The following is a 21,565-nucleotide window of genomic DNA, read 5'->3' on the forward strand; positions in this document are numbered from 1 at the left end:
GCTGCATGGGATTTGCATTGTGAAATGCAAAGGAGAGAAACAGAGGCCATTAAAATATAGATCATATAACTCTTAGAAAATATCAGAATTTCTACATTGGGTACAGGTGGCAGTATTAAATATGGTGTTTGGCCTAAGCTTTGAGTAAATACATGAAAGATGATAAACTGAATCATTCAGATATCTGTTAAAGGAAGTTTTTGGGAAGAAGGAACAGTCAGTACACATCCTTGATTGAAGTTATGAAATAGAGGAAAACAGGTGATATATGACAGTGCACTGCATGTCAATGAATCTAGGAATGTTGTATATTATATATGTGTATATATACACACACACCCCCACACACATACATACATATGTACACACACATACACATTACTCTTTGCAAAGTTTCTGCATTGCATGAACTTCATTCAGGGAATTTGTGAACAGATACTTAGCTGAATTTTTGCCGTCATTCCTAATTACCATAACCAAATTCCAAGCTGGACAGATTATAAAGACACCCCACTGTGGATGTCGTGGATGTGTATACACACACACACATCCATATGTACGAACACATCCATATACACACACACATCCCATGTATATCACATTTAGAATATATGGTTGCAACAACATCAAGGGACTCACAGTCTATGAGGGACAGAAATAGAAAATGCTGATTATAATTTAGCTTTATAAGTTCAAGGATAAAGGTCAACAAGAGGTAGAATGAAGTGTCTAATGAAAGCCACATCTGTCAGGCCAGGGCAATTGTACTGACTTCTCTTCCAAGTATGTTCCAAGGACAAGCAGCATCAGTATCACCTGGAGACTGGTTGAAATGCAAAAATTTTGAGCCCTACCTAGACTCACTGAGTCATTATTTTCATTGTATCAGCATCCTAAGGTGATTTATGAGAAGGTTAACAAAAGAAGAAAGAACATGAGCAAAGGCGTGAGGGAAGAGAAATAATAGAACAAACACCACTGCCAACAACAAATCAGCCTCGTTTTGTAGAGAGAAATAGAAAAATTCAGAATATAACAAAACAGATCACCCTGATAGAAGGTGAGAGAAGACAGTAAATTGGATGAGGCTTTTTGTGTTAATTTGAGTACTGAGTCTAATTTGTAGTACTGGGGGCTATTGAGGAACTTGTTATGTGAGACTAAATGGTCACAATAACCCCACCTAGGTCTTTGAGATGAGAGATTGTAAAAGCCTTGATTACACCTCAGGTACTTTCCATTGCTTTTAAAACATCCTTCAAATTAAATGTTGATTTTTTTATTGCAAATTTTATAAGAGATTGAAACAGATTTATAAAATATCAGAATGTTTAAGCAACAAAATGAATAATTAATAATATCACAGCCACCTCTATCACCATTTTGTGGTATTTTTGTTTTTGTTTTTATATATAATAATTTTTTTGCAAGAAATGTCATAAATTATGCATAGTATTGTGAGGATTTTTAATCAACTTAAATAGCATAAAATGGCGCTATGAAATCCAAATAAACATTTTAATGTCTGCAGAATGTTCCATTTTAATGTCTGCAGACTATAATTAAACGTAATATTTTCAGTAACCATTTAGGTTAATTTGACTTTTTCATGATCATAATGGAGTATATTTGTGCAAAATGTTTTATGTGTTTCTGATATTATTTCTCATACATTCCAATACGTAATGAATAAAACATGAATATTTTAGGGCTTTTGGTATTGCTTTGATTTAGAAATGCCTTCCAAAATGTGCTCCAATACATATTACCATCATTCTCATAATTTTGATATTAACATTCCTTGACCAAAAATATACATACCTTCTTTAAAAGATGAACTATACAAACATAAAGATAAAAATGTAAAGCACCCATAATCCTACCTGCCAGTGATAATTTCCACTAACTTTTTACAGTATTTCCTTCCAACCATGTCTATTCAGTCACATATTTCATATCCATCTCTATGCAAGTGTGTTTTTGTGTATAAAAGCATTTACAAACTGATTTACATATTCTGTCTCTATATATTTATTAATATACACAAGCATTCACACACACACACTCTCCCCCAAGTCATCTTTGTATTCCTAACAAATATGCATTAAAGGCATTATATAAAACTTGTTTCAATGGAAAATAGAGTCAGTTATTTCTTCAGATATTTCATAAATGCATATCCATAAATCTTAAACATTATCAAGTGGCTCGATGTTTGATTAGGCTACACTTTTTTATTAAATACTAATCTTTTTCTTTCATCAGTTGCTCTTGTCATTAGCAAAGCCCTCGCATATTTTTATCACCTTTTATCACTGGTTACTAAAGGACCATTCAGACAGTGCAGCAGGGGGCTTCCTGTGCTTAGTACGTTGCAACCATATGTCATCTCCATCGCGAAAATGTCACTTTCTAGATTTTAGACCTAGAATATCTAATTGAAGATACAAAGCTATCTAGAGTATTCCATTGGAGATAGAAAAATGAATGCCATAGGAAAACAACATGTATTTATTTTAATATTAAGATCCTACTCTGTGTGCAGTTGCAGAGCTTGCTTTTATTAAATTAACATTATATAGTAAGATACATTTTTTCCAAAGTGATTTTGTTTCTTGAATATTATTCTAACACAGATATGCCAATATTTGTTGTAATTATTTCACTAATTTGGGTCATGTGTGCATTGTTACTTTGCTATTATAGATTACTTACTAAAATAAACATTAAGTTTTCTGCATCTCTGAATATTTTCTATCACTGTTGGTACTATGAGATATTATTATATTGATATTTTAGGTTGGTTGACATTTTGATTAGATGATTGTACTATTATTAATTATATGTGTCTGTTTGGTTAAATTACCTAAAATTTCTTACACCCTCTTCAATATTTTGATGTGCTATAATGTCTCAACTGGCCGTAAAATGCATGATTATATATTTGCTCTTCCATTTTATTTAATTGAAATTTAGTTATGCAATGTTTTATAAACTTATTTTTGCCATTCATTACTTCCAGTGTCTATTTAGAAGAATTGTTAGCAGTAGAAACAAATCTTTGAGAATTCACATTTTACAAAATTAGAGGAAAATATAGAATGAATCATTACTATATGTTAGTTAATGTAATAGTAAGGATTTTTTCCTACTCTCCAATGTAAAATTGTATAAAATATTTCCTTCAAATACTGAATGAGCCACACTTTACTTTTGCAATTAAATTATGTTGCTTAGACTAAATTTTCTTTATTTACTCTATGAGATAAATCCTAGATCTTTTATGAGGCAGGGGAAAGGCTTATAAGGGCATTACATGCCCTGATTTAATGGACCATAAAATAAATTTATTTATTACATGAGGAATGATATATGTACACTGAAGTTTATTTTTCAACTGCAAATCCTATGAAAAGTTAATCCCTAATTTTATTATCATTCATCATTTTAGGTGTGCCTGGTGGCGTTATCCATTTCACTATTGCTATGAAACCAATATTTTATTTTTATATGAAAGCTCATGAGTGAAAGTTATATATAATATTTATTTCTTGTATTTTTATTTTTGAATCCTTGAGGCACATTAAACAAATTATATCTATTTAGATTTAGATTAGATGCAGGTTTGTGTGTGTGTGTGTGTGTGTGTGATGGCTTCCTCAGTGTTAAATTTGACTCTGTGGCTAAGGTTTTGATCAATTTGATGGTATTAAAATGTCAGTTTAGTCAATAACAAGATCAAGCAATAGGATTATTGAGATTTCTCATTAACTATCCTCTAGAGATTTGACAGAAATTCTTGAATTGGTTGATTACTTTAGTGGTATGCATTCTACCTCCAACCATATCTATTGATTTTATCACTCTGTAGTAGAAGTATGTTTGATAAGCAGGGTTTAAAATATGTCAGCGTTTTGTGACTATGTGGCTATTGAAGTTGTCTTATTTTTACTTAGATGAATGTGACATAATTAATCGCTGTGTTTTTTAAGATTGGTTGCTATGTTATTAAACTTAAAAAATCTCTTTCTGAGAGGTTAAAGTAAATTAAAAATAAATGGTATCAATTCAGTAGCCTCTCTTACCATTTTGAATCTAATTCTTTAAACCTGGGTGAGGTAAGAGGCATATGAGAGCCCACAGGTAGGAAGCTCCCAGCTGGACTGCAAAAGAAAGACGAAAAGCAAATGCCTGAAAAGTTCCTGCCATTACTGTTGCTGTCAGAAAAAGGAGAGAAGTAGGCTAAAGTGTTAGAGTAAAAAGAAATCAAGGCCCAAAAGAACATGCAAATTCATAAATATGGCATTGGCTATTTTATTGAGCAAAAAAATGATTTTAATACATGCAGTTAAGCAGTCAGAAAGTTGAAGTGTATTTTATCTCTCATTACAGAATCAAAGCAGCACTTGCTATATATCATCCTACTTTTAGTATACAGCAGATACTCAATTTGCATTAGTTACATTGAGCTTACTCAGATGTCCTGTTTTTCATAATTCTTTGTCAGGTTTATGCTGACATGTTGTTGTTTATAATTTTTACCAGTTCCTCTTATAGTTACCCCGATAGTGTATCTTGCACTTATGGTTAACACGACCTACACTTATTGGATACAGGTTTGCCTGTTATATTACATAACCATTTCTATCACTCTAGATTACTGCTCCCGTGATCTTTTCCTATATTTCTAAAAAAGTTTACTATTTCATCTTCCTGCTTCCCCTATGGACTCCCTATAAATGATTGGCTGGTTTAATGCCCAAAGCCCTTCCATTCAACTTTGAACAAAACCCTAACTCCTTTATATGCCCCCAGGTTGTTACATGCCTGGAGTCTGACCATTAGAATTTCAGCTTACATATCTTTACTTCTCTGTTTTTTTCTTTTGTAGCCTAGCTGGCAGTCTGTCTTATAAATTTTTTCAAATAACCACCTCCTGGATTCATTGACCTTTTGCATGGTGTTTCATTTCTCAATTGCTGTGATTTTGGTTATTTCTTGTGTTTTGCTAACTTTGGGGTTGGTTTTCTCTTGCTTCACTAGTTCTTCTAGTTGTGATGTTATTCAGCCGTTTCCAAACCAGGTGGTCAGTTCCTGTTATGTCACTGTGTTTATTTTTTCCTTGGAGTTTATCGCAAAGTACCCTGTTGAGTTATGGGCTTTTTGTTGTTTTTTTTCTGTCTACTTCCTACTACCCCAATTTGAATGTCAGAACTAAGGCAGCAAGGGCCTCCTCTGACTTATTCGTAGTTGTATTAATTACCATCAGTCATTTGGTATGGAACATTTTCTAACCAGGTTTGAAAAGAAGAAAAGGAAGAAAATAAGGGTGAAACGAATGAAGGAGGAGCAGCACGGAAAAACTGGGAAGTTCTCTTTTTCAAAAATCACATAATAAGAAAATCATAAAATAATATTACAATAAATTATTATTGAATTACATATTAAACACTCAGATTTACAATATAGGAATGAAATTGCACTAAACAAAACTGGCAGATGAAAAACTTTAAAGAAAGCAAAATTTAAGGGATAACTTCAGATTTCTAATGACCAAATCAGCCTGCTTCATACCTCAAAGCTGCCACTAATATGAAATAACAATTGGAGAAGATTTGGCGACAGTATTTCCTCAAACCTGCTCGTTTGGTCTTACCTACATGGCTACCACTTTAAAGCTACCACCGTGTCACACTGGACCCGCAGCATTCATCTCCTAACAGCTTTACCTGTTCTACTTTTCTCTAACAAAATCATGGTGATCTTTAAAAAGAAATTATATTATCTCAATACTCAGCACCCTGTACCTCAGTACCCTGAATCGTAAATTCATTTAAGAAGTGTGTAATTATAACCATTTCTATCACTCTAGATTACTGTAATAATCTCCACTCCCTTAGACACTGGGCCACAGAACTACTGAATTATTTTCAGGATTTGAGTGTAGGGAGTTTATTCTGAAAAGAAATATGACAAGCAATATTTATGAAAATAAACTTTTGAAAGAGATTTGAAAAGCATAGCTTGAAAATAATGTATGTGTGGCAATGATTTGCAAATGCTGTTCCTATCCCTAATTAAGCCTGAAAGAGTTTTCTTAAAAGTTCTACAATACATCCCAGTTGTTTTCAGATTTTATAAGCACAGCATCACGTGAAGGAAGTGGAAATAAATTGAATGAGAACTGCCCCTGAGATTTTAGTTCAGAATGTCTGGTAAGGGGTCCATGAAAGTGATTTTTAAAAAACATTCCCAGCTATTGCATTTAGTATGTGGCCAGTTTTTTAAAAAGAACAAACAAAACAAAACCAAAACCAAAGCAAAAAATATATTACCAACACTACATTGAAAGAATAATGGTAAAAATCTATCTCTATAATTGAAGGGAAATCTTTTTACCTGTCATAAAGCAAGACATACTACTGACTGGGTTAGAGGTTAAGAGTTTGAGGTTGTGGAATCTAGCTGTCTGGTTCAAACGCTAGTGAGCCATGATTCTACTTCTAATGAACATTGCTTCCAAAAACAATTAACACAATATTCTCATTTTGCCACAATAACTTTGGTTCTTAATCACAGGACCATTGTGCAGATTAAATGAAAGCATTGAAAACTGTGCCAAAGGCATAGTATGCTCTCAATATTTATTGTCTTCTAAAATGACAAATGCATGTAATAGTTCTCCTGGGAAACCCTGTACATTTGCCAAATTCAGTAAGTATTTTCCCTCTAGAGAAGGCAATATGAGATATTTGAAATGAATAACTCTGAGAAAGACTGATTGAAGGAAGACAGCTATGCTGAGGACCATTATTTCTATGCTTGGATATTTGTAGAGAGCTTCCTTAAGATTTTAATAGTTAATTTATCTCCACTGTGTGAGATAATTTAACATTATTATTTCCTTTTTAAAATGAAACTGAAGCTCACTTGACTTCATGAATGTTTACATATACAAACCAAAGGAACAGTAACAGTTGGGAACCATGTTTGGGATCTCTTCCTTAAGTGCCAATGAATCTCTCTAAATGATTGTTTCTGTTTTACTTTGTATATATTGTATTAGGCAGAATGAGCTGTCATAACGAAATACCACAAATTGAGTCTCTTAACAGGAATTCATTTTTTCACATTTCTGGAGGCTGTACGTTCGGAATCTCAAAGTATCAGCCAGGTTGGTTTCTCATGAGGCCCATCTTCTTGATTTTCAGATGGCCGCCTCCTTGCTGAGACCTTGCATCGCCTTTTCTTGTTGTGTGTGCGCTCCTGTAATCTCTTTCTCTTCTTATTTGAATACCTTACTGGAGTAAGGCCCCACTCTTACAATTTCATTTAGCCTTAATTACCTTCTTACTCTACTTTCAGATACAGTCACATTGGGGTTTAATGCTTCAATATATGAATTTGGGTTGGAGGGAACACAATTCAGTTCCTAAAATATATCAATAGTAAATTATTCTTGAAGCATTCAATATATCAAAACATGACAAATGACAACAAAAATATAATGATTATGATAAAATGAATACAAACTTTTCTAGTGAATAAAACGTAATAAACTTAAATTACTAACATGTTAATCATTTCCTTCTGTGATAAAATACTCTCAAAATTATGGTTTTAAATGTATTATAACTATGTTCTCTGCTAAATCATTAGGCTGTTCATAAATACACATTCTTAATACAAAAACAGAAATTATACTGAGGAATCATTTTTAATTAATTTTACATTTTAAAAATAAATTTTACTTAAAGTATCACACTGTATTCAAACTCCAATGTCTTTAATAGTTGGACCAAAATATTTCGTTTTTATTTTTTGCTTTTATTTTAGGTTCAATGGTACATGTGCAGGTTTCTTACATAGGTAAACTGCATGTCACAGGGGCATGGTGTACAGATTACTTCATCACCCAGATAATAAGCATAGCACCTAATAGGTATTTTTTCTTATCCTCTCCCTCCTCCCACCCTCTACCCTCAAGTAGGTCCCAGTGTCTGTTGTTCTCCTCTTTGTGTCCATGTGCTCTTTTTGTTTAGCTCCCACTTATATGTGAGAATATGTGGTATTTGGTTTTCTGTTCCTGTGTTAGTTTGCTTAGAATAATGACCTCTAGCACAATCTATGTTGCTGCAAAGAACATAAACTCATTCTTTTTTGTAGCTGCATAGTGTCCCATGGTGTACGTGTACCACATTTTCTTTAGTCTACTGTTGATGGCATATAAGTTGATTGTCTTTGCTATTTTGAATAGTGCTGCAATGAACATATGCATGCTTATGTCTTTGTGGTAGAATGATTGATACTCCTTTAAGTATATACCCAACAATGGGATTGCTGGGTCAAATGGTAATTCTGTTTTAAATATTTGGAGGAATCACCACACTGCTTTCGCAGAATGGCTGAACTAATTTACACTCCCACCCAAAATGCATAAGCATTCCCTATTCTCTGCAACCTCGCCAGCATCTATTATTTTTTGACTCGTAAATAATAGCCATTCTGACTGGTATAAGATGGTATCTCACTGTGGTTTTTATTTGCATTTCTGTAATAATTAGGCTGAGCATTTTATAATATGCTTATTGGATGCATTAATGTCCTCTTTTGAGAACTGTCTGTTCATGTCCTTGGCCCACTTTTTAATGGTGTTTGTTTTCCTTTTGTAAATTTTTTAAGGTCCTTATGCAGTCTGGATATTAGACCTTTGTCAGACGGATGGTTTGCAAAAACTTTCTCTCATTCTGTAGGTTGTCTGTTTACCCTTATGATATTTTATTTTGCTGTTCAGAAGGTCTTTACTTTAATTAGATCCCATTTGTCAATTTTTGCTTTTGGTACAATTGCTTTTGGCATCTTTGTCATGAAATATTTGTCAGGTCCTATGTACAGAATGGTGTTTCCTAGGTTATATTCCAGGGCTTTTATAGTTTTAGGTTTTACATTTAAGTCTTTATAATCCATCTTGAGTTGATTTTTGTATATAGTATAATAAAGGGGTCCAGTTTCAGTCTTCCACATATGGCTAGCCAGTTATCCCAGCACCATTTATTCAATAGGGAGTCCTTTTCCATTTGCTTGTTTTTGTCAGCTTTGTTGAAGATCAGATAGTTACATGCATGTGTCATTATTTCTGGGATCTCTATTCTGTTTCATTGGTCTATGTATCTATTTTTGTATCAGTACCATGCTGTTTTGGTTACTGTAGCCTTGTGGTATAGTTTGAAGTTGGACAATGTGATGCCTCCAGCTTTGTTATTTTTGCTTAGAATTGCCTTGGCTATTTGGGCTCCTTTGCAGAGACACAACAACGGCAAACAAAAGCTTCAGGCCAATATGCTCAATGAACATAGACGCAAAAAGTCCTCAACAAAATACTCACAAACTGAATCCACCATCACATCCAAAAGCTAATGCAACATGATCAAGTAGGCTTTATCCCTCAGATGGCAATCAATAAATGTAATTCATCACATAAAGACAGCTGAAGACAAAAACCACATGATTATCTCAATAGATGTGGAAAACACTTTCAATAAAATCGAATATCCCTTCATCTTAAAAACCCTCAATAAACTAGGCATTGAAGGACCACACTTCAAAATAATAAGACCCATCTAAGACAAACCCACAACCAACATTATACTGAATGGGCAAAAGCTGGAAGCATTCCCTGTGAAAACCAGTACAAGACAAAAATGCCTTGTCTCACCACTCCTATTCAACATAGTATGAGAAGTCGTGATTAGAGCTGTCAGGCAAGAGAGAAATAAAAGGCATCCAAACTGGAAGAGAGAATGTCAAACTATCCCTGTTTGCAGAGGACATGATTCTATATCTAAACAAACCTCATCGTCTGTTCCCAAAAGCTCCTTGATTGATAAACAACTTCAGCAAAGTTTCAGGGTACAAAATCAATGTACAAGAATCAGTAGCATTCTTAAACACCAACCTCTAAGCCTAGAGTCATTTAAGGAATGTAGTCCCATTCACAATAGCCCCCAAAAGAGTAGAATACCTGGGAATACAGCTAACCAGGGAGGTAAAATAACTCTACAATGAGAGTTACACTGCTCAAAGAAATCAGATATGACACAAACAAATGGAAAATAATTCCATGTTCATGGTTAGGAAGAATCAATATTGTATAAATGGCCATACTGCCCAAAGCAACTTACAGGTTAAATGCTATTCCTATCAAACTACTAAAATGTTTCTTATATATCTAATAATACCTGTAAGTTAACTTCCTAAATGTCATAGCCCACATTCATATTCAAATACTAAAATCTGAAATAAAAGAGCAGAAGTTAAAAATTTATGAATCAAAGAAAAAGGTAAAAAGAAACATTTCTAATTCATCTATTAATTATTTAGGAACTGTCCTAAGTACTGGCACTGTAATGCCAAATAAGTATGTGTGTTTTTTTTTTTTTCCAAGTATGTATACAGGTGAGAAGATGAAAATGTGAAATAAGTTGAGGGTCCAGAATAATATTAGTCAAACATCATTATTAGCCTATTACATTATTGTATTTTAAATCTTGAACCTATATAACAGAATGAAAATCTTTCTAAAAATAAATTTTTAATGAGGCATGAATGTTGAACATTCTGGTTTCTCCATAGAAAATGGAAACTAAGAAAAGTGAAATCAACAAATATATGTGAGTTTGATACAAGGGGAAACTTCTATGGTAAGAAAGTAAACTTGTGCCATCTGTATGAATTAGGAATTATAGATAGCAACGAAATGTGGGTATTACTGAAAAATGTCTAAACGTTTGAAATTCAGAAATAAGACTAAATATTATTTGGGAGTTCATTATGATATATATTAACAAAATGTTCATTCTGTAAGCATAAATACTTGATGAGAAGAGTTTACAGAATAGCATTTCTCCATCAGGATACTTAAAAAAAACTCACCTCCCCCACACCCCTTGGGAAGAGTAACAGCTTAAATCTATATAATTATTTCTAACATTTAAATTGATTTCACTTTAATAACCCTGGTATAGAGATCAATCAATTGGGATCTGGTTCATCTTTAGCGGTGGTTTGACTTTGTATAGAGAAGGATTGATATTTCTGGCAATTTTATTTTCTTTTTATTTATTTATTTTTTTAAACTCTTGGTTTATTCATTGAATTATATTTTTCATTGTAAATATTAGGTAAAAATGTAACATTAAAAAAATCTGAAATTACTGTATGTTACAATCATCAAAGGTTTTAAGATTTTCTTTCTTTTTTTTTTTAAATTATACTTTAAGTTCTGGGATACATGTGCAGAACGTGTAGGTTTGTTACATAGGTATACACGTGCCATGGTGGTTTGCTGCACCCATCAACCCGTCATCTACATTAGGTATTTCTCCTAATGGTATCCCTCCCGTAGTCCCCTACTCCCTGACAGGCCCTGCTGTGTGATGTTCTCCTCTCTCTGTCCATGTGTTCTCATTGTTCAACTCCAAATTATGAGTGAGAACATGCGGTATTTGGTTTTCTGTTCCTGTGTTAGTTTGCTGAGAATAATGGTTTCCAGTTTCATCCATGTCCCTGCAAAGGACATGAATTCATCCTGTTTTTTTTAACATGGAATTTAAATAAATACTGAAATTATTGGTTTATTCTCTAGTGCTAAGGATCAGCAATCTACTTCAAGGGAAAAGTAAGATTTTTGTCTGGAAGCTGAACATGTGTGGAAAATTCCCCAACATGGTAAAATATTCAATTGGAAGAATAAAGGTGCTAAAAATTACTGTGTGGAAGGGAGGAGAATAAAACCACACAGACCCACCCCATGGAAGCCCCAGTAAGGCCAAGAAGAAAACAACCTGGCCACTTAGCAAATAAAATACTTCTTAAAATATTTTAATGGTTAACCTAGAAAAACACAATTAATAGTACTCGAGTAAGATACTTTTTGTTGTGGATTTTTTTCCTAAAAAGAGCAGTTCAAAGCCAAGACCTCTCAGCTTATTCAGAGTATGTCAGGGTCCATTGCTTAAATTTGCATTGCATTTTTTTTTTTTTTTTCTTGAGAGGGAGTCTCACTCTGTTGCCCAGGCTGGAGTGCAGTGGCTCAATCTTGGCTCACTGCAACCTCCACCTCCCTGGTTCAAGCAATTCTCCTGCCTCAGCCTCCTGAGTAGCTGGGATTACAGGTGCCTGCCACCATGCCCGGCTAATTTTTGTATTTTTAGTAGAGGCAAGGTTTCACTATGTTGGCTAGGCTGGTCTGGAACTCCTCACTCAAGTGATCCACCTGCCTTGGCCTCTGAAAGTGTTGGTATTACAGGCATGAGCCACCGCGCACGGCCTTAAATCTGCATTTCTAAAACCTTGATATTGTCTATGAGCCAAGAGTTGAAGGAACAAATTACAGACAGATTCATTGTAATTCAACTCACAATGTTTGCATAATTTCAATTTGTTAGTATACAGGACAAAATAGCACTTCTATAAGATGAGATGCTCACGCGTATCACCCTTGTTGAAAACTTCTAAAACCTTCTGAATCTATCATTTCTGCTTCATTTTAGTCATCACCTTGGATTAAGTGTTGCTCTTTCTATTTTTGCCTTGTGGGATATTCTGCCTTTAAGATGACTTCCGCACTTTAGAAATTAAGTGCTCATTTTACTGCATTAACTTTCCTAGTCATGATAGAGCCTTCACTGTGTAGCCAAGAATCACTTATAATAGCAGTACCCATAATTACATTTCACATTAATTTTCATTGTCCTTCTAATAAAACAAGTTTAGGTTAGATAACGTATGCTAAATGCTTCATGTCCAGTACCACATAATGCAATCTATAAATGTTATCTTATTTCATCTTCATAACAAGACTATAAGTGCAACCATTTTAAAGATGGAGAGTATTAGACTCTGTGGATATAAAACTTGCTATAAGACACACATGGGAAAACTGTAATATGAACCCTAATCGATTTCAAAGCTTAAAGATATATTTCAAAATAAAATGGAGTTTATTTTAAAATACCTTATTTCAATCAAGGAAAAAAAGGCTAATCTTTTGAAAACCAAGGAATGTTTACCTAGGTGTTTCAGTAAAACAAATGTTCTGTTAATAAGACTATTTATTTTAGAGACAGGGTCTTGCTCTTCACTCAGGCTGGTGTACAGTGGTACAATCATAGCTCACCATAATCCTGCACTCCTGGGCCCAAGCCATCTTCCTGCCTCAGCTTACCAAGTAGCTGAGACTACAGGCATGTGCCACGATGCCTGGCTATTTTTATGTTTTCTTTGAGAAATGGGGTCCCACTACGTTGTCCAGGCAGGTCTTGAACTTCTGGCTTCAAGTAATCCTTCTGCCTCAGCCTCCCAAAGTGCTGAGATTATAGATGTGAACCTCTTTTCCTGGCCTAATAAGGCAATTTACTTACTATACACATACAACAAAACTTATAAAATACATTTTATTTTATTTTTTGGAAAAATAACTTTAAAATATTACTTTTAATGTCATAAGATATAAAATTCCTAAAACTAAATTTAATAAAATTAAATCTCCTAAGATGAAATTGCAAAGCTTCTAAGGAGAAAATTATAATATTTAGTTGAGAGACTTTAAGGATGACCTAAGTAAAATTTAAAATACACTGTGTTTTGGGCAAAAACATTAAATACTGAAATAATGTCAAATATACTTAAGTTATCCCATAGAGTTAATGAAACTCCAGGTTAAATACAAGTATAGTTCTTCATGAAATTTGCTATGCTGTTTTTGAAATTTATAGAGAATCAAGAATAATCAAAGTATTTCTGAGTAAAAAGAACTGGGAAAGGGAATCTTTTACTATTGTATGTAAAAATTTATAATGAAAGCTATAGTAATTCAGACCATGTGCAGGACCAAATAAATTATCCAAGCAAGGGTCTGCTATCTGACTTTATAAAAGAAACTTTTTACATCATATATACAGAATTTTGACATATGACAGATTTGATATGTCAGATCAATTGATAAAAGTCTATTCAATATTTGCACTTATATACCTTTCAAAATGTGTTTGTATAGGAAAAAAATAAAATTGGATTTCTACCTCATGTCATGTGTAAAATTAACTCCTGCTTGATCAAGAACATAAATGACAAGTGTAAAACATGAAAAAAAATAGTGAAAATACAGAATAACATTTTTCTATAGTTGAAGTACAAGTCCCAACTGTAAGAAAAAATATTGATATAGTTCATAATTTAATAAAAATAACTATGATTAAACCAATGACCTCTTAAATGAAAAAAAAGTGATAAACCTGCCAAAAATACTTGGGACTCTTATGACCAACAAAGGAATAGTATTAACATTATAACATGAATATATACAGAAAAAAAGAAATGGAAAAATGCCAAAATAGAGTAACAAGCAAAAGGCCTGAATAAACACACATGAGAAAAATGTTAATCTAATAAAAATATAAAGAGACATTATACATAATTATTGATCAGGGATTGAAAAAAGTTTTCAAAAGTCACATCAAGAGTTAATGAAAATGTGATTTAACTGCATCCCTTCTAATTATTGAGTTAAATTAGTGAACAATTTTGGGAGACATTTTGGTATTACCTTGTGAAATTTAGTATTATAACAAGTATAATCTGGTGATTCTACTCCTAGGCATGTCTCAAGAGAAAATTTGTCACAGATGAATCACATCTATATCTGTCTATCATCTGTTATCACTATGTATGTGTGTGTGTATGTGTGCGTGTGTATCAACAATAGGGATATAATCTGAAAAGATCATCATTAGGCAATTTTATCTTTGTGTGAAGGTCATAGATATAGATGGTACAGCCTACTCCATTATACAGCTCCATTATAATCTTATGGCACCACTGCCTTATATGCATCCATTATTAACCAGAAAGTCATTATGTGGTGCATTACTATATATCTATCCAGCTGGCCCTCCATATCCATGGATTCCACATTATTGGAATCAACCACTAATCAAAAATATTTTAAAAAAATGCATCTGTACTGAACATGTACAGATTTTTGTCATTATTCCCTAAACAATACAATATAACAACTTGTCATATACCATTTATATATATGATATACTGTATTAAGTATTATAAGTAATCTAGAGATAATTTAAAATATAGAGGAGGATATGCATAGATTATTGGCAAATACTATCACATTTTATATTAGTGACTTGAGCATATGGGGATTTTGAAATCTGCAGAAGGTCTTGGAACCATTCTCCTGTGGATACCAAGGGACCCAGTATATATGAATGTTCAGAGCATCACAAGGCTGGAGACAATATAAATACTCACAGAAAGGAGGGTAGGTGTATATGTCATGGCATATTAATGCAGTGCTATAATGCAGAGAGGACAAAGAGACCACAGATGAAACATTACTATAGATGAGTCTTAGCTGTTGGATTTAAAAAGCAAGAATATTACATATAGCATGAAATACCTTTTTTAATTAAAATGATACATTTTCAATAATATATATAAATATATTTCACATATATATATACTTAGCATATGTATATGTGAATATGTATACACACATATGTATTTTGTTCAAAACCATGGAAATGAAAAACACAAGTTATAGTTCAGTGACTTATAGCTAGGGGAGGCAAGAGTGGAAATGGGGGAAGAGTGGCTACATAGAAAGTATTTTGTCAAATATTTCAGAGATCATTTTGAGGCTTATTACTGAATATGTACATTAACTCTATTAAAATAAATGAATATTTTCATTTATTTATGCACATATACAAAAGAAACTCACACATATACTACTGGTAAGTTACTGTCATACAAAAATATACCTTGTTTTTAAAGGGTTATTTTATTTCAACTACTTTTTTTTTTCTCATTAAGGGCTTTTCTTATTAAGATGGAGATAGAAAACTGTGTCATATAGAATGGATCCTCATGTTTTTTAATTTAAATTTTATTTTTAAATTGACAAGTAAAATTTGTACATATTTATGGTATACAACATGATGTTTTGCTAAATGTGTACATTATAGAATAGCTAATCAAGCTACTTAATATATGTACTATTTCAAATACTTATAGTTTTGTGGTGAGAATACTTACAATCTATTCTGTTAGCAATTTCTAAGAATATGATAAGATGTTATTTACTATAGCCACCATGATATACTATAGAACACTTGAGCCTAACTAAAGCATTTTCTACTTCGCTTTCAGCTGGATGATTCCGTGAGTCAGATCCATAAGCTCCAGAGGTCTCTGGATGAAGAGAAAGAAAGAAATGAAAACTTAGAGACTGAACTCAGGCACTTGCAAAACTGGTAATTTTTTCAAAAAATATGCTGAATTAAAGATTAGGGCCTTAAAGACATTTCCATATCCTTTTCTTAAATATCAGTAAAATTGTTTTTATGAACTAGAAATATTAATGAAAAAAACTTAGACAATACACAAATTAATGGGCTTCTTCACTTCTTCTAATTTTTGCCTAACAAATATTGCATATTCTCAGAAAGACAATTTAAATGTCATTTAAAAACAACTTTAATTCTAAGATGTGTAAATATTTTGAAAGTCAAAAAGAGCTTTCAGAATACTTTTTACATAAAATCTGAAAGAGTTATAATATTGGCAAGAAAAAGTAAGTTGAAAACCATATAAGTTGCTGGGTCATTAACAAGAAAACCATTGACTTGAAGTAAAAGTACTGGTTTGTTTAAGTAATTGGTAAACTTTTATGTACGTGTTTTTTGTCTATGTGGTGGGGATGGCAGATTGTATTAACAAAAATGAATCATTCTAGAGGTGTAACAATACATTTCTTATATAATTTTATAAATCATTTCTAATTGTTCGTATAAAACGGAAGTGAGCAGATGAATTAGAAAAAGTGTTTTGTATTTTAAAGTAACAGATAACCCATGATTGAATCTAAGACAGGCTGTAAGCATCGCTGAGAAACTAGAAGGACTTTTGACTTTTATCTGGATAGACATTTCTACAGTAAAATCATGGAAAGGCATCAGCATTGCAAAGTAGTATCTAGGTAGAAATCAGGCCAAAATTAAGCTGTGGTTTCCCTTTGAGTAGTGGGAATAGAGAAAATTAGGAAATTGTGGTTATGTGAATATTTCTTTAAAACTTTTATGTACATTATAGTTTATTGCTTCATATTTAAGTTTAGTTTTTAAGGTAAAATGTTATTTTGAACAAAAAGACACTTAGAATTTTCCATACCTATTTTCAACTGAAGGCAACTTGTAAGATTTAACTCAGTCAATAACATACTGGTTTTACTTATCTCCCCCTCCATTGATTAGTCAAAAAAAAAATGAAATCTTACTAATTCATTACTGAATAAAGACCACTTTTGTCAGAGTCTCTCATTGTAAAAGGCGTTGTCATTCACTGAGTCTTTGCTTTTTCCCTGTTTCTCTTCCAAACATGGGCGATTGTATGACTAACAGGAACTCAGCACTGGGGGGCAAAGAGGCCCGACCTTCAGGTGCACACTGGTGAGTGTTTGCTAGGCTGTGTAGTAATGAAGTCCATTTTGTCTCTGGGTACTCTTGCTCGGTTCTGATGCTTAAATGTGAACTTCCTTCTCTTTGCTTAACACTCCTCCTGTTGAACTGGATCCGTCTCAGTGCTTTCTGGTGTGACCTCCTCTATCCCATCATATCCCCTATCAACCAACTGACTGAGCAATTCACCCAGATGGAGCCTTCAGGATGGGCCACAGGTCAAGGTCTCATCTCAGTCACAATCCCATGTGAGAACCAAATACAGTTTGGAGAAGCTAAATATTAGGGTTCCCCTTGCCTGACCATGTTTCTCTGCTTTTCTGTGGCTGTGCCCCAAGTGGGTGTGGGGCAACTGTTAAGGCGTCTTCCTCTCAAGATCCTAAATGCAAGTGGAAAACAAATCTCCCTGCCACCATCCCTCAACATTAGACTTCTATAGTTTCTTGTACACAACACAATCTCTAGATAAAAACACGTAAAGGGGAAAATGGGGCTCTTTTCTAAAGGTTTGCTTATCTGACAATCTCAGAACCCAAGAGGAATGGGTTTTTATACTCTCACATTATATCATGTTCTCTTTTCTATTCTAGGGTTCCACTATTGTGATAGAACAATGAGGCAGCTCCTCAGTGATCTCAGTACAGACTTATATTGATGACTACCCCTTCCAGGGCTGCTATGAACAAAGCATTGTCTAGATGTATTAGGCATATTAACTTGTTTAATCTTCATAACACATATATAATGGAGATTATTATTATCCTCATAAACCAGATGAGGAAGTTGAGATGTGATAGATTAAGTGGACAGGATTATGAAAGAACATACTGGAAGAAGACTAATCTTGATTCAAGGTTGAAGTTGCATAGTAAACATTTGGTTTGTACAGATAATGGCTTAAGAAAGATATTTGCTTCAATGATTTTCTTTCAAAATATTGGGGACTAAATATTGTTTCAGGTATATCTTGGTGTGCAACAGTCAATGCCAAAACTTAATGAAATCAACAATGATTTTCTATAATTCAAGATTCTGTGAGTTGGCTGTGGTCAAAATGGTGGTTCTTTTGCTGTATGTGATATTGGCTGGAGTCACTCTAGGTTGCATTTTATGCTACTTAAATGGCTGCTGGTTCCCAAGAGGGTAGAAGTGAATTTGAGCTTTACCCTGTAGGTTTCTGCTTGTCTCCTACTCATCCTTTTTGCAGAATAAATGACCCTTTTGCCTTCTGAGTCACTCTCTTCCCAGACATCCTGCCTACCATGGTGTGCTGGGGAAATAGAGGCCTGTTAATTTAGATAGATAGATGATAGATAGATAGATAGATAGATAGATGATTGACTGATAGATAGGCAGGCAGACAGACAGGCAGATAGATAGATAGATAGATAGATAGATAGATAGATAGATAGATAGATAGATGGATAGATAGATAGATAGGATAGAGATTGATAGATGTATTAGATAAATAGAGATAGAGACAGACAGATGATCAATAGAGTTTTTTTAGAAAACACATAAGTTTACCACCTTACGCTTTCTAAGTGTACAGCTCAGTAGTGTTAAGTATAGTCAGTGTTATGCTACCATTACCCAGAAATGTTTCATCTCATAAAACTGAAAATTCTATGCCCATTAAACAACTCCCCATTTTTCCTCTTCTCAGCCCCTTTCTAGGAATATGTCTCCTTTAGATACCTCATATAAATGGAATCATATAGTATTTTATTATTGTTACTGGCTTATTTCACCTGGCATAATGTCCTCAAGGTTTATTCATGTTGCATGTGTCAGAATTTCCTTTATTTGTCCAGCCTCCAGTAATAATTTCTCTGTGACTTTTACAGCGTTCATGAATCCCCTCACTGCCTTTTCGGTGTCCACTTGTCCATGGTTTGTAAACCAGTACTACATATTTTATGTTTTTGTTATGGCAGCATTGCATTTCTGTACCAATTTCTATTTCAGATATCTACTGCTACAAAACAAATTACCCTGAAACTTAGTAGCTTAAAACATGTTTGTATTGCTTACCATTGTTCTGTTGGTTTTCTGGGTTTAGCTAGGTAGTGCTTCCACTCAACCCATGGGGTGAGTCTTGCAGCTGCATTTTACTAGGAGATCTCCTGGGTCCTGGATGTCCAAGATGACTTCAGTCTCTTATCTGATACCTCATCTGGGGTGAGGAATACAGCTGCTGGCTGGGCCTCTCCCTTGTCCCAAGTAACCTCTCAATACTCAGGAGTCAGCCTTGAGCATTTTCATGGGGATATTGGCTTTCAGGAGGATTGCTGGGGAGTCAGACAGCTACTTCCCTCAGATTCGATTGGTTAGACCAGGTTATAGGGATGTTCCAGATTCAAGACAAGGGGACATTAATGCTGTGGCTTTATGGAAGTAGCCACATGCATGTATACGGACAGCTAGGAGTTGTTGGCATCCATTATTGCAGACCAGTTATCACAAATGGCACAATGCAGCAAGTCCTGGTTCAAAGAAGACCTCAGTCCTCATACCCATTGCCACCCATGCCCATCTTGCAAATAAACAATTCAAATTTAATGGAAAGTTATTTTTTCCCCAGCTTTTCTTTTAGGTTCAGGGGGTACATATACACGTTTATTACATGGGTAAGGTGTGTATTGCTGAAGTTTGCTGTATGAATGATCTCATCACCCAATTCATGAGCATAGCAGCTAAAGGTTGTTTTCCAACCCTCACCTAACTCCCGCCCTCCCTCCTCTAATAGTCCCCAGTGGCTATTATTTTCATCTTTGTATTCACATGTACTCAGTATTTAGTCCCCACTCATAAGTGAGAACAGGTGGTATTTGGTTTTCTGTTCCTGCATTAACTTGCTTAGGATAGTGGCCTCCAGCTGCATCCATATTGCTGCAAAGGACATGCTTTTGTTCTGTTTTTATGGCTGTGTAGTATTCCATGGTGTGTGTGTACCACATTTTCTTTATCCAATTTACCATTGATGGGTACCTGAGTTGATTCCATACTTTTGCTGTTGCAAATAGTACTTCAATTAACATACGGGTACATGTGTCTTTTTTGGTGTGATGATGTATTTTCCTTTGGGTATATAACCCAAAAATGAGATTGCTGGATTGAATAGCAGCTCTGTTATAAGTTTTTTGAGAAGAATCCAAACTGCTTTCTCCAGCAGCTGAACTAATTTACATTCCCACCAGCCATGTATAAGTGTTCCCTCTGCTCTACAGCCTTGCCATCAACACCTGGTTTTCTTTTCTTTGTTTTTTCTAGTCTTTTTAATAATAGCCATTCTAACCTGTGTGAGATAGTATCTCATTGAGGTTGTGATTTCCATTTATCTAATGATTACTGATGTTGATTATTTTTTATACATATTTGTTGGCTATGTGTATATCTTCTTTTGAGAAAAGTCTACTCAGATAATTTGTTCATTTAATTGGGCAAATTTTAACTTGTTCAATTTTAATGTTATTTGGTTTTTGCTGCTTTTATATAATTATGTTTCTTATAGAGTCTGGATATAAGACCTTTGTTGGATGCATAGATTGTGAATATTTTCTCCCATTTTGTAGATTGTCTGTTTACTCTCTTGATTGTTTCTTTTATTTACAGAATTTTCTTAGTTTAATTAGGTCCCCATTGTCAGTTTCAGTTTTGTTGCACTTGCTTTTGAGGACTTAGTAATACTTTTTTTTTTTTTTTTTTTTAACAAGCTCAGTGTCCAGAATGGCATTTCTTTCTTATGTTTGAGGTCTTACGTTTAAGTCTATAATTCAGCTTGGGTTAATTTTTTTATATGGTAAAATGTAGGGATCCAGGTTTATTCTTTTGCATATGGCTAGCCAGTTATCCCAGCATCATTCGTTGAATGGGGATTACTTCCTCCATTGCTTGTTATTGTTGACTTTGTCAAAGATGAGATGATTGTATATTTGTGGCTTTATTTTTGGGTTCTCTAATCTATTGAATTGGCCCATGAGTCTGTTTTTGTATTAGTACCATACTGTTTTGGTTACTCCAGCCTTATA

General features: G+C 33.8%; 1 protein-coding gene across 18 annotated transcripts in view; it reads left to right on the top strand.

The window, feature by feature from the left end:
• Positions 1-21,565, top strand: part of CCDC102B (coiled-coil domain containing 102B) — a 372,905-nt gene that overhangs the window by 321,218 nt on the left and 30,122 nt on the right. For 13 of the 18 annotated variants that reach the window (XM_063653812.1, XM_063653806.1, XM_063653805.1 and 10 more), the window contains one exon: positions 16,228-17,389. In XM_063653812.1, coding sequence (XP_063509882.1) covers positions 16,228-16,335 — 108 coding nt within the window. In that variant the 3' untranslated portion in view covers positions 16,336-17,389. Of the gene's footprint in view, positions 1-16,227; positions 17,390-17,477; positions 17,526-21,565 lie in introns of those variants that run through there. The other 5 variants (XM_063653804.1, XM_063653803.1, XM_054460438.2 and 2 more) reach the window with 1 other exon arrangement.

Source organism: Pongo pygmaeus, chromosome 17 (genome assembly GCF_028885625.2).
Source record: "Pongo pygmaeus isolate AG05252 chromosome 17, NHGRI_mPonPyg2-v2.0_pri, whole genome shotgun sequence".
Classification (NCBI taxonomy): domain Eukaryota; kingdom Metazoa; phylum Chordata; class Mammalia; order Primates; family Hominidae; genus Pongo; species Pongo pygmaeus.